The sequence below is a fragment of the Ovis canadensis genome, chromosome 11 (assembly GCF_042477335.2).
Source record: "Ovis canadensis isolate MfBH-ARS-UI-01 breed Bighorn chromosome 11, ARS-UI_OviCan_v2, whole genome shotgun sequence".
In the NCBI taxonomy this organism is placed as follows: Eukaryota; Metazoa; Chordata; class Mammalia; order Artiodactyla; family Bovidae; genus Ovis; species Ovis canadensis.
Genome location: NC_091255.1, coordinates 32,007,305 through 32,019,996, shown reverse-complemented (window position 1 = coordinate 32,019,996; position 12,692 = coordinate 32,007,305). Strand labels below are relative to the sequence as shown.

Below are 12,692 nucleotides of genomic sequence, written 5' to 3'. Positions count from 1 at the left end.
ACAGGCCAGGCTCCTCTGTCTCCCACTATTTCTTGGAGTTTACTCAAATTCGTTTCCATTGAGTTGGTGATGCCCTCTAACCATCTCATCCTCTGCCGCTCCCTTCTCCTTTTGCTTTCAATCTTTCCCAGCATCAGGATCTTTTCCAATGAATCAGGCTTTTCGCATCAGGTGGCCAAAATATTGCAGCTTCAGCTTCAGCTTCAGCAATAGTCCTTCCAGTGAATATTCAGGGTTGATTTCCTTTAGGAATTGACTCATTTTGATCAATGGCGAGGCAGTAATGAGCAGTGGTGTAAAGTGTGATCTTAATTTTCTGCCCTGGAATTGAACCTGGGTAGCCTGAATGGTTAGATGACATCACCAACTCAGTGGACATGAGTTTGAGCAAGCTCTGGGAGTTGGTGATGCACAGGGAAGCGGCATGCTGCAGTCCCTGGGGTTGCAAGAGTCTGACAAGACTGAGCGACTGAATTGAGCCTGGATGAAGAGCAAGAATCCTAGCCAGGGTTAGAGGCTAGAAGCTATTTTCCCCTGGATCTTTGTCCCCAGTGAAAAATGCATTTATCATGGAGGCAAAACTGTAAATGCAGGTACAAAGTTTATTTCTAGAGACACAGCAGAACAACAAGTGGGAGAGCACGTGGAGACACAATTTGTTAAGACAGAAGCAAGACAAAGATGCACACCCGGAGAGAAAGGACATGGATGTCCCCTCCATACCCTTAGGAGTGAGGAAGAGCACCTTAAAGAGGCTGTTAAGTTATTTATACAGCTCAGTTCTTCCGGGCCTTTGTCTTCCTTCAGGCCAATTAGCTGGCTTCTTTTCCCCTGGGATCCTCTTCTGGGTGTGCACGAACTCCTCTGCCAAGATGGATCTTGAAGTGAAGGCTTCTGGGAGGAGCAAAACTCCTGATCGCCTGGCATTATCATTTGACTTTTTACCTACAGGGAATCTTTCTGCACGTGTATTGTGTCTCCCTTGTCCCAAAAGAGGGAGGAGTGGAGAGCCCTTAATCCTTTACTCAAACAGGGTTTTGCCCCTCTTTGTCCTTGCTATGACTACTACCTTAACGTGTTTACAAGAGACAAACACTGGCTATTTACCCTGTTTCTGTTGTTACATCCATTTTGGAGGTCAAACAGGAGGCTAATTGTGAATGCCTTAACTGGAGCCCATCTATCTCTTGTCTCAGGAAATGCTAACATTTGTTAACTATCCGGCTTGAAGCCCAATTCTTCATGCCTCCTGAAATGGAAAAAGGAGGCCAGTTGCAAATGTCTAACCTGGAGTCTATCTCCCTTCAGCTTGATTTCCTTGGTGTCCAAGGGACTCTCAAGAGTATTCACCGACAACACAATTCAAAAGCATCAATTCTTTGGTGCTCAGCTTTCTCTATGGTCCAATTCTCACACCCGCACATGACTACTGGAAAAACCACAGCTTTGACTATGTGAACCTTTGTCAGCAAAGTGATATCTCTGCTTTTTAACACACTGTTCTAAGTGTTGCGTGCTGGTGGACAATGTCAGAGCACACTCATTGCTATTCCCTCTTCTGAGCCTCACACTATCCTTGGGCAGTAGGTATGGCTAATACTGTAATTCTCATTTCACAGGTGAGAAAAATGAGGTTCGGAGCCAGAAGTTAGGTAGAACCCAGCCTTGCCTGCTTTCTGAAGCCAGCCTTCCTAGAGCTCCTGCACCAGGCTTGTAGCTACTGATGCCAGGAGGGCTGGCATTTCTCCTGCTTTTCCTTTTGCCTGCTGCAGATTTCAGGGCTGCAGGGTGCAAGGAGGGGTCCCTGGACTGGTGACTGCGGTCAATAGTAGGTGGAATGTTGGTAAAGATATTAAAATAGAGCAAAGTTATCATTTAATACCAGTCCAAGCTTGATTCAATGCAGGTGTACTTGCCAACCCTTTACAGGGCTATGTACTTGGAGAGGAGGGTGAGCTGATGAGTGAGACATAGGACTTGCACTTGGGGAGCAAAAACTTGGTAGGACATTAGCTTTAATATTTACATTTATTTATTTGGCTGTGCTGGGTCTTAGTTGTAGCACTCAGAATCTTTAGTTTTGGTATCCCAACTCTTAGTTATGGGACCTAGTTCCCTGACCAGGGATCAAATCCAGGCCACTTGCATTGGGAGCATGAAGTCTTAGCCCCTAGACCACCAGGACATTAGGTTTATATATAGGATATTTAGGAGCTCAAGAGGTTTATCTAAAAACAGCGATTCTCAACCAAAGGTACACAGCATACCTGTGGAGATTTTTAAGAATATCTGTGCAGAATATTGCTGTCAGTCACACCTCAGACACACTGGGTTAGAATTTCCTGGAGTGGGATCAAAGTATGTGGATTTTCAAAAAATCTTTCCCTGGATTCTGATGTACACACCTACATAAGACCTGTTGCTCTAATACAGTTTTTATTTTTTTAACGGTACATGGAATTCCCTGATAATCCAGTGGTTAGGACTCTGCCCTTCAACTGCCAGGGGCCTGGATTTGATCCCTGGTGAGGTAACAGAAATTCTCCAAGCTGTGGTGGAGGGGTGGGGGTGGGGGGGATAAATAGTCACTGGACCTCCAGGGAAGTCCCTGTGCTAAATGTTTTATGTATAGATTTTAATTTACTTCTCACAGCAACCCTATGAGATTTGCACAATGAGCAAATCAAGGCTTGAAAATCCCTGTCTGCAGAGCGATGATCTTTCTGGTTTGACCCACAGAGGGGTTGGAAATCCGTTTGATGCTAACAGAGAAATTCACCAGCAATCCACTTTCAACTTTACTAGTCATACCTCCAAGGCCATCTACTGTGTTTACCTTTCTAGAAGCAAGCACTAGATAATTTAACATTTAAAAGTCACTACCAGCTAAAGACATAAAACTTTCTGTAGTATTCTGTTCCACCAGGGGACCCAGTGAACCATACTTTCCTGTGTATGATACCTTCCAGGGTATCAGGAAGATACCCTGACACAGTCCCCTACTCCTGAATTTGGGCTGGCCCTTTGATTTGCTTTAACCAATTGAATATGGGAAAGCACCAGTCCTGAGGCTATCTTGCAGCTTCCACTTTTGCCTTTTTTGGGAAGCCACCATGGGGGGCTTCCTTGGTGGCTCAGTGGTAAAAAAAAAAACCACCTGAAATGCAGGAGCCACAGGAGACACGGATTTGATCCCTGAGTCAGGAAGATCCCCTGGAGGAGGGCATGGCAACCCACTCTAGCATTCTTGCCTAGAGAATCCCATGGACAGAGGAGCATAGTGGGCTACAGCCCTTAGGGTAGCAAAGAGTTGGACATGACTGAAGCGACTCAGCATGCACGCATGCAATCCAACATGTAAGAAATCTGGCTATTCTGTTGGACAGATTATGTAGAAAAGTCACATGGAGAAGGAGAGAATTTAAGTCTGTGGGAAGAGAGAGGCGCAATCATTCCTGTTGAACCAGTCCCCAGCTGATGCTATGACCTACAGTAAGGCCAGCAGAAAAATGGCAGGGCTAATCCCAGACCAGGTTTCACAGTGAGCTAATTATATGGTTGTTTTAAAACTTTTTTTTTTTAACTCTCACTGTTTTTATTTTCAGTTATGCTTCTTTCTAGTTTTATTTATATATATATATACACACATTTTCCCGGAGAAGGCAATGGCACCCCGCTCCAGTACTCTTGCCTGGCAAATCCCACGGACAAAGGAGCCTGGTGGGCTGCAGTCCATGGGGTCGCGAAGAGTCGGACATGATTGAGCGACTTCACTTTCACTTTTCACTTTCATGCATTGGAGAAGGAAATGGCAACCCACTGCAGTGTTCTTGCCTGGAGAATCCCAGGAACGGGGTAGCCTGGTGGGCTGCCGTCTATGGGGTCGCACAGAGTCGCACACGACTGAAGCGACTTAGCAGCAGCACACACATTTTCCACAGTTGATTTCCCAGGCTATTGATAATCCCTTTTCCTCCACAGTTAACACTAGAACATAAACATTTTCCCCACATCATTTTAGAACATTCTAAGAACACTATTTTCATGGCTGCATTACCAGGTTCTACCTAACTGGTCTCCATTTACGACCAATCCAGTTCCCTTAGATAAAATATTTATGATGATATTTTAATTTAAATTTCTTTAAGATCAATTTGTTGTTGTTGTTTAGTCGCTAAGTTGTGTCTGACTCTTTTGCAGCCCCATGGATTGTAGTCCACCGGTCTCCTCTATGAATGAGATCTGCCAGGCAAGAATACTGGAGTGTCTTTTTAAAAAAAACACACCAATTTTTGCCTTCTCTATAGAAAAAATCAATAGATAACTAGTAAGAACCTACTGTACAGCACAAAGACCTCTAGTCAATACTCTGGAATGGCCTATATGCGGAAAGAATCTTAAAAAGAGTGGATATATTTATAGGGATAACTGCTTCATTATGCTATACACCCGAAACTAACACAACATTCTGAAAAAGCTTGCTAGCACGCCCCCCTCCCTCTAACAGAAAGAGCCTCAAACTCCAGGTCTCGCGACAGTTTCTCTTTTCCTCGGAAACTGCTACAGATCTCGCGAGAATTACTTGTCCAATCACGAAACTGAATGGAGGCCCAAGATGGCGGCGCACTGGGAGCGTAACATCTGCGTTTCTAGGATCTTCGCGCAGCGGGTGGTTAAGACTCCGGGGTTGTAGAGGTCCACACTATACTAGTCGTCTGGCAGGAACTTTGACTTCAGAGGTGAGTCACTTAATATCACTCTTACAGGTTGCGAGTCCACTTAACCTTTGTAGCACCCAGGTTCCCTATTCCCAGTTTCTGGGCCTGTGAGGTGCTGGCTTTGGGATCGTCGGGTCTAGACCTGATTGTGTGTGTGTGTGTGTGTGTGCGCGCGTGTGCGTGTGCGTGCGTGCGCGGGGGCGTATGTGTGGTGGGATGGGTGGGGGAGTTGGCAAATAGAATGGAAACTAGTGCTGAGTAGGAAAGACCCCCTAGGCGGAGGCGATTTGAAAAGTGAAAGTGAAGTCGCTCATTCGCGTCCGACTCTTTGCGACCCCATGGACACCAGGCTCCTCCGTCCATGGGATTTTCTAGGCAAGAGTACTGGAGTGGGTTGCCTTTTCCTTCTCCAGGAAACTTCCCGACCCAGGGATCGAACCCATGTCTCCTACATTGTATACAGACGCTTTACTGTCTGAACCACCAGGAAAGCGGAGGCGGTTTAGAGAGATCCAAAACTGAGGCGGGAAGACAGTATGAGGGGGTAAGGTGAGCACGTGAAAGGAGTGGAAGAGATGGAGAACTGGCAATGGCGGAACTGTGGAAAAAGTCGGGTTGATGAGAAAGGGAGACGAGAGAATAATAGAAATTAGAAGTGGTAGAGATCTGTGCAGAAGGAATTAAAAGTTCTGAGAGCAGAATTTAGATTATTTTACAGAATTATGTATTAAGTAACCAGTGATAGTTGAAGAGGTATACTGAGGGTCAGGAGGAACCAAGGAAACAGAAGCATGGAGATGGAAAAGATTAAAGAAAGTGGAAGCGTCAGCTTACTTAAATGAAGGCCTACCACTTTGGCTTTCTGCACTGACTTGGGCAACCCGGAAGAAAAAGATTCAGTCCTAGGCCTGAACCTTTTAGAGATTCAAGATGGGGGCTGCTTATCAAGAATTGAGAGTTCTGTGTTTTAAGTGCCCTGGACAGTGTAAGAGTTCCATCTTGCTTTCAACCAAAAAGCGCTTATTGCTTACCTACTCTCCAGTTCCTACTTTAGGCTCTGGGATATCGCAGTGAAAAAGATAGACAAAGTATTTTCCCTCATGAAGCTTACTGGCAAGGCAAATGTTAAAAAGTAAAGTATATGAAATATCAGATGAGTAAGTTCTATGAAGAAGACTGAAGCAACTAAAGGAGACAAAGGATTCACTCGCTGCTCATTTAAATGGCGGTACTCAGAAAAGGTATCAGTAAGAAAGTGAGGTTTGATCAAAGATCTGAACAAGCGGAGGGTACCTTGCATGTATGTATTTCTGGGGGAAGAGAAACCCATGCAGACTAAACAGCAAGTACAGAACCCCTGAGGCAGGAGTGTGGCAGACTTGACAGAGAAACAGTAAGGAAGCCTGTATGGCTACAGCAGAATGAGCCAGAAAGAGAAAAGTTTGGAGAGAAGTGGAGAATGACAAGGCTGATGCCAGGCAAGGGCTGACAGTCAGTTAAACTCTGAGGAATGGGGTAGATTTAGCTAAGAACCCATTGCCTGTATAGGGAGCTCCGTTAGCAAAGACGTGGCTTTATTGATTCGATGTGTATCTGTTCTGATCAAGAGGGTTGAATAATGAAGGAAGTGATTTTTACCATGTCTGTAATTTAATTTGTCCATGTGTGTTCACAGTGTCATGTGTGTTCCATGATGTACACTAGACAGGGAGGAGAAAGTGGCAACAAATGAGTTTGGAGGGATAGATTTATGTGTGGCTTGTTAATTATTTTGAGTTTCATCAGCCTAAAAGCTTTAGGAAGCTGCTGAAGGGATTTAGCTAGGAATGTTCAGTTTTGCATTGGGGTGGGAGGAGGGGTATGTTGTCACCAGGATGAAGTGGATTGTTGGGGTTAAGAGTGGTTAGAGAGACATCAGTTAGAGGCTGTTGTAGTCAGCCAAGAAAGAGATGATTATGATCTCTGGCCTAGAGATGTGAAGTTGCGAAGGGTGAAAAATGGATGAAAGTGAAGTGAAGGTGTTAGACACTCAGTCGTGTCCCATGAGACTCTGTGATCCCATGGACTGTAGCTCCCCAGGCTCCTGTGTCCATGGAATTGTCCAGGCAAGAATATTGGAGTGTCTGTAAAGCAATTATCCTTCAATTAAAAAATAAATGAGATTGAAATTTAAAAAAATGAAATACAATAAAATAAAATTCTGGAAAAGAAAAGGATACTTTGGAAGCATCCTTTTGGAGAAGAAAGATCCAAAAAATGGGCCAAGAAATCACTAGGAGACAGAATATTCAGGACATAGTGTGTTTGGAATGGAGGAGGTAGGGTAAAAAGTTGCTGAAGATTTCTTGCTTTTGTGCCATGAGGAAGATCTGGATGTCATTCAGCAAAATAGGGAAGATTAGAGGAGGACCTATTTGGGGTGGGTAGAAATGGTTTCATTTTGGACATGTTGGGCATGAAGTGCTTTTGAGCCTTTCACGTGAGTGGTCTGGGGGGCAGTTAGCTGCATGATTTCAATTGTCTGTGATGAAAACAATTCTTTTCTGAAAATGGTTCTTAAATGTGAAAAGCTATCAAAAACCTGAGTTAGAGTGTTAGCATTTATAACCATGTAAAGTTATATCTCCAACAAAGCCTGCAAAAGAAATGTGCTTATTGCTAGGAGGTTCTCTTGTTGTTTAGTTGCTAAGTCATGTCGACTCTTGCAGCCCCTTGGATTGTAGCGTTCATGCTTCTCTATCCTTGCGATTTCTTAGGCGAGAATACTGGAGTGGGTTGCCATTTCCGTCTCCAGGGGATCCTCCCGACCCAGGGATCGAACCCGTGTTTCCTTCATTGGCAGGTGAATTCTTTAGCACTGAGCCACCAGGGACGCCCTAAGAGTTTACAGTAGCTGCTATGGCTGACCTGGGGAAATTAAGGAAGGAAAGACCTTCCTGAAGAGGAGATGCTTGAGTTGTGGTAGTAAGGATGAGTAGGAATTAATCAGGTGAAGACGGGGAGGAAAGACCATTACAGATGAAAGGGTAATCTGTGTAAAGACCCTATTGCCAGAGTGGAGGGAGAGAAAGAGGAGCAAGGGTGAGACTTCAGCTCATGCTGAAGCCACACTGTGCTGGGCCTTGTATGTATGCTGAAGTAATGCTTTTTGTTTTTCTCCTAAAAGTAAAGTTTTGAGCAAGCGAGCATGGGAGGTGGACACAGTGAAATTTGTGTTTAGAAATGGTCACTGCATGGTGGAAAAAGGCATGGAGAGAAAAAGTGTGGGTTCATGGAGACCAATTAAGAGGCCGCTGGAGCAGTATGGGCAGACTTGTATGGGCTGCTATAGGTGAGCCTGGGGAGAAATAGTTGGATCTGAGAGATATTCACCAGGTAAAATCCATATGACTTAATTTTTTGAAATACAAGAGGGATAGAGAACTATCAGGTGACTCTTAGGATTCTTACATAGGACCATTTAGATGAATGGGTATAAAATGCAGAGTGATACAAAGAGAAAAATCACCTACCAGCTAGAGATATACACTGAATAGAATTACCACCTGCTTAGAGATTTACTCAGCTACTGCAGTGACTTTTCTCTTGCTATAAATGTGTTAACTTTTTTCTTCTGTGTATTCTCAAGGAAAACAAAATTTTTGTTTTCAGTTGGTTTTAGCTACCTAGAAATGGCAAGACTGAAATTTATAAAAGAAGTTGGAATAGAAGATGTTTTTTTGGTAGAGTTTGAAATCAGGAAGTTAAAAAAAGAAAAAGATGTGTTTTGAAACTTTAGTGACTTCATGGTGCACAACCAAATAGTCCACTCAAGACCACTGTAAAAACTAACCTCTTACTGTAGTATTCTTGGTGGTAGATTATATTGCCTTCGGCCACGTTGATGCTTTTATTTTTTATTTATTTATTTGGCGGCACCAGGTCTTAGTTGCAGCATATGGGATCTGGTTCCCTGACCAGGGATTGAACTTGGGGCCCCTGCACTGGGAGCCTGGAGTCTTAGCCACTGGACCACCAGGGAAGTCCCACTTTGATGCTTTGAAAGGGAATAGTTTCAATTTTCTTCCCTTGGTTTAAAAGAAAAAGATTCATCATATGTTGCAGAAACGTTTTTTAAAATACATGTAACAAAATTTACCATTTTAACCTTTTTCAAGTATACCATTCAGTGGCTTTAAGTATATTCACAGTGTTGTGCAACCATTACTACCATCCATTTCTGTAAGTTTTTCATTATTCTAAACACAAACCATATACCATTAAACAGTAATTCACCATTCCACCTTCCTCCCACCCCCAGTAACCTCCATTCTACTCTATATGAATTTGCCTATTGTTGGCCCTTCATATAAGTGTAATAATATAGTATTTGCCCTCCTGTGTGTGGCTTATTGCCCTTAGCATAATGTTTTTAAGGTTCATACATGTTGTAGCATGTGTCTGAATTCATCCCTTTAGGGCTGAATAATATTCCAATGTACTTCCCACATTTTGATTATTTGTCTGCTTGTGGATACCTGAAGTTGCATTTAACCATTGTGAATAACTCTGCCATGAGCATTCAGTCAGTTCAGTTCAGTTGCTCAGTCATGTCCAACTCCTTCGACCCCGTGAACTGCAGCCCACCAGGCCTCCCCAACTCCTGAGGCCTGCTCAAACTCAGGTCCATTGAGTCAGGTGATACCATCCAAACATCTCATCCTCTGTCGTTCCCTTCATTAAATCTTTCCCAGCATCAGGGTCTTTTCAAATGAGTCAGTTCTTCCCATCAGGTGGCCAAAGTATTGGAGCTTCAGCTTCCGCATCAGTCCTTCCAATGAATATTCAGGACTGATTTCCTTCAGGATTGACTGGTTTGATCTCCTTGCTGTCCAGGGGACACTCAAGAATCTTCTCCAACACCACAGTTCAAAAGCATCAATTCTTTGGCGCTCAGCTTTCTTTATGGTCCAACTCTCACATCCATATATGTCCACTGGAGAAACCATAGCTTTGACTATACAGACCTTTGTTGGCAAAGTAATGTCTTTGCTTTGTAATATGCAGTCTCGGTTGGTCATAGCTTTTCTTCCAGGGAGCAAGCGTCTTTCAATTTCATGGCTGCAGTCACCATCTGCAGTGATTTTGGAGCCCAAGAAAATAAAGTCTGTTATTGTTTCCATTGTTTCCCTATCTATTTGCCATGAAGTGATGGGACTGGATGCCATGATCCTCGTTATTTGAAGATTGAGTTTTAAGCCAGCTTTCCCCCCATGAACAGTATGGAAAGGCTGTGAAATTCCAAGTTACTTATTTGAATCTCTGCTTTCAGTTCCTTTGGATCTATACATGGGCTTGGAATTGCTGGATCATATGGTAATGTTTAATTTTTTAAAGAACCACCAGACTTTTCCACAGCAGTCATACGCATGTTTATCCCCACCTGCAATGCCTGAGGGCTCCAGTTTCTTTGTATGTTCTCCAGTACTTGCTATTTTCTCTCTCTCTCTTTTTTAATAATAGCCATCCTCATGTGGATGAATTGATAGCTTATTATGGTTTTGATTTGTGTTTCCCTAATGACATAGAACATCTTTTCATGTGCTTATTTGTTGTATACTTTAAAAAATATAGCTTCTTCTTTCTCACTTGATTAGTGAAGATGTGTTGGCTGTAACTGTTAACTTGGCAACCACAGCTTTTCTTGTTGATTTTGTTTAACTAAATATGCTGATCCCCCCCCCCCCTTTTTTTTTCTTTTTAAAGATGGCTCTGAGTAAATCAATGCATGCAAGAAATAGATACAAGGACAAACCTCCTGACTTTGCATATCTGGCAACCAAATATCCAGATTTTAAGCAGCACGTTCAGATAAATCTGAATGGAAGAGTGAGGTAGGTAACAGATGAAGAATTCTTGATTCAGTATTATTCTAGTGTAATTTGAATGGACCCTGTGTAGTGGAAAGTATACTGGACTGATAGTAGACCTGAATACTAATTCTAGACTTTTCCGTAAACTTCTCATCTGATCTTGGACAAATCACTTCTCTGTTTTAGCTTTTTAATCTATTAAATAAGAAGACTGGACCAAAGGCTTATAAGTTTCCTTCTGACTAAAAAAAACCCAGAAAGCAACAACAAGAAAAACCTCTTGATGTCCAGATTGTTGCTTACTCAGCAGGGTAACTGCAGAAACCTTAGGATTGTGCTCTCAGACCTGGTGGGGGTCTGAGGTCCTTATTTTAAGCGTATATTTATTTTGTTGTGAGGTAGGTGAATAATAACCAGGACCTCAAAACTGATTTCACTTCAGTATTACTTAGGATGTCACTAAATTCAAGTTTAAAAGTTAATTATTAAAAATTAAGAAAATAATAGGTATGATGCTTCAGGAAATGGCAGAGATGATGATCATGGTATGGGAATAACTGATGTTTGTGTTACCCCCTTGAGAAGGAGATCTTTAACTGCCATCCTAAATTCTATGTGAGTTACAGCGGAGGGTGGAAATTTCAAGCCTGCGTGGGGAAAATGTGTTGATTCACCTGTTGGGAGGAAGAAGAGCAGGATTTGGGGAGAAGTGGGAAGGTCAGGAACAATAGGATCAGAAGGCTTGAGGCGTTTTGCTGACCTCAGCCTTCCTCCTGGAGGATTTCTTGTAGCCGTGGAGGCCCCAGGGCAGGACTTAACGTGGGGCCAAGGTATCCTAAAAATCCTAAAACTTTATATATATATATATATATATATATACATATATATGTATTTATGTTATTTTTCTGGGATATAATCCTTGGTTTTCACCAGTTTCTCAAAGAGATCTGTGACACCACCCCCCCACCAATACACAAGGTTAAGTCAAATACCCTAGAGCTGTAATTTCCAAGCTTTATTGTCTATTTCACTCAGTGAAAGTTGAGCACAGTTCCATGTATGAATGCTTATATTACTTACCATGTTACGTGTGAAGAACACAGAGTTGTGGGGGACTGGAAAAGCTGCTGGGGTATAGTGGACACATGACCGGAGGTGAGGCTGAGAGGGTGACGCTTGCAGTGCTGTATAAGGCCGTGAGTTTGGAATTTATCTTAGGCTCATGTGCGGTGAATTCTTGTGTCTTCAGAATTACCCATCCCCATCCTTATCTACTTAAGTTTTAAAGCAAGTCAGTAGCATTCAGAATTGTTTCAGTTCAGTTTAGTCACTCAGTTGTGTCCGACTCTGTGCGATCCCGTGAACCACAGCACGCCAGGCCTCCCTGTCCATCACGAACTCCTGGAGTTTACTTAAACTCACGTCCATCGAGTCGGTGATGCCATCCAGCCATCTCATCCTCTGTCGTCCCCTTCTCCTCCTGCCAGCATCAGAGTCTTTTCAAATGAGTCAGCTCTTCACATCAGGTGGCCAAAGTATTGGAGTTTCAGCTTAAGCATCAGTCCTTCTAATGAACACCCAGGACTGACCTCCTTTAGGATGGACCAGAATTGTTTAGATAGATATAATCTAGGAGCACTGTAGAGCATGGATTGCAGGGGGAATTAAGACTGGAAGTATAAGTGAGTGAGTATGGACTGGTTTCAGTAATCCACATTAGATATATTGATGGCCTAACTCGGTAGAGGGAGGAGGGATATAGATCACCGGATGAATTTGAGAGAAACTGATGAATAGGATTAGCAGGACATGGTAGAAATTAAGAATGAGCCAAGTGACCTCAATTTAGCAAGAGATTAGGTGATAGTGCTGTTTACTGCAGTAAGGAACAAGGCAGAATGAGCTGGTTTAGGGGAGATGATATATTTTCATTTGGGGGCACATTGAATCTGAAAAGTCTATGCAGTATCCAAGGTGGGGTATTGGGTAGACAATTGAAAACGGAAGTCTGAAGGGAAGGACCCGTGGTGATTTGGAAATGGTGTTAGTGAAGACCTTGGTCTTTGAACTGAATTCTGATGGCTTAATAGAAGGGCGGAAGAGTTCCAAGTATAAAGAACAG

General features: G+C 43.0%; 1 protein-coding gene across 1 annotated transcript in view; it reads left to right on the top strand.

The window, feature by feature from the left end:
- The first annotated feature begins 4,572 nt into the window (after window positions 1–4,572).
- Window positions 4,573–12,692, top strand: part of METTL16 (methyltransferase 16, RNA N6-adenosine) — a 60,980-nt gene continuing 52,860 nt past the window's right edge. The window contains exons 1-2 of the mRNA XM_069603123.1: window positions 4,573–4,739; window positions 10,464–10,591. Of these exons, the coding sequence (XP_069459224.1) occupies window positions 10,464–10,591 (128 nt within the window). The 5' untranslated portion in view covers window positions 4,573–4,739. The remainder of the gene's footprint in view (window positions 4,740–10,463; window positions 10,592–12,692) is intronic.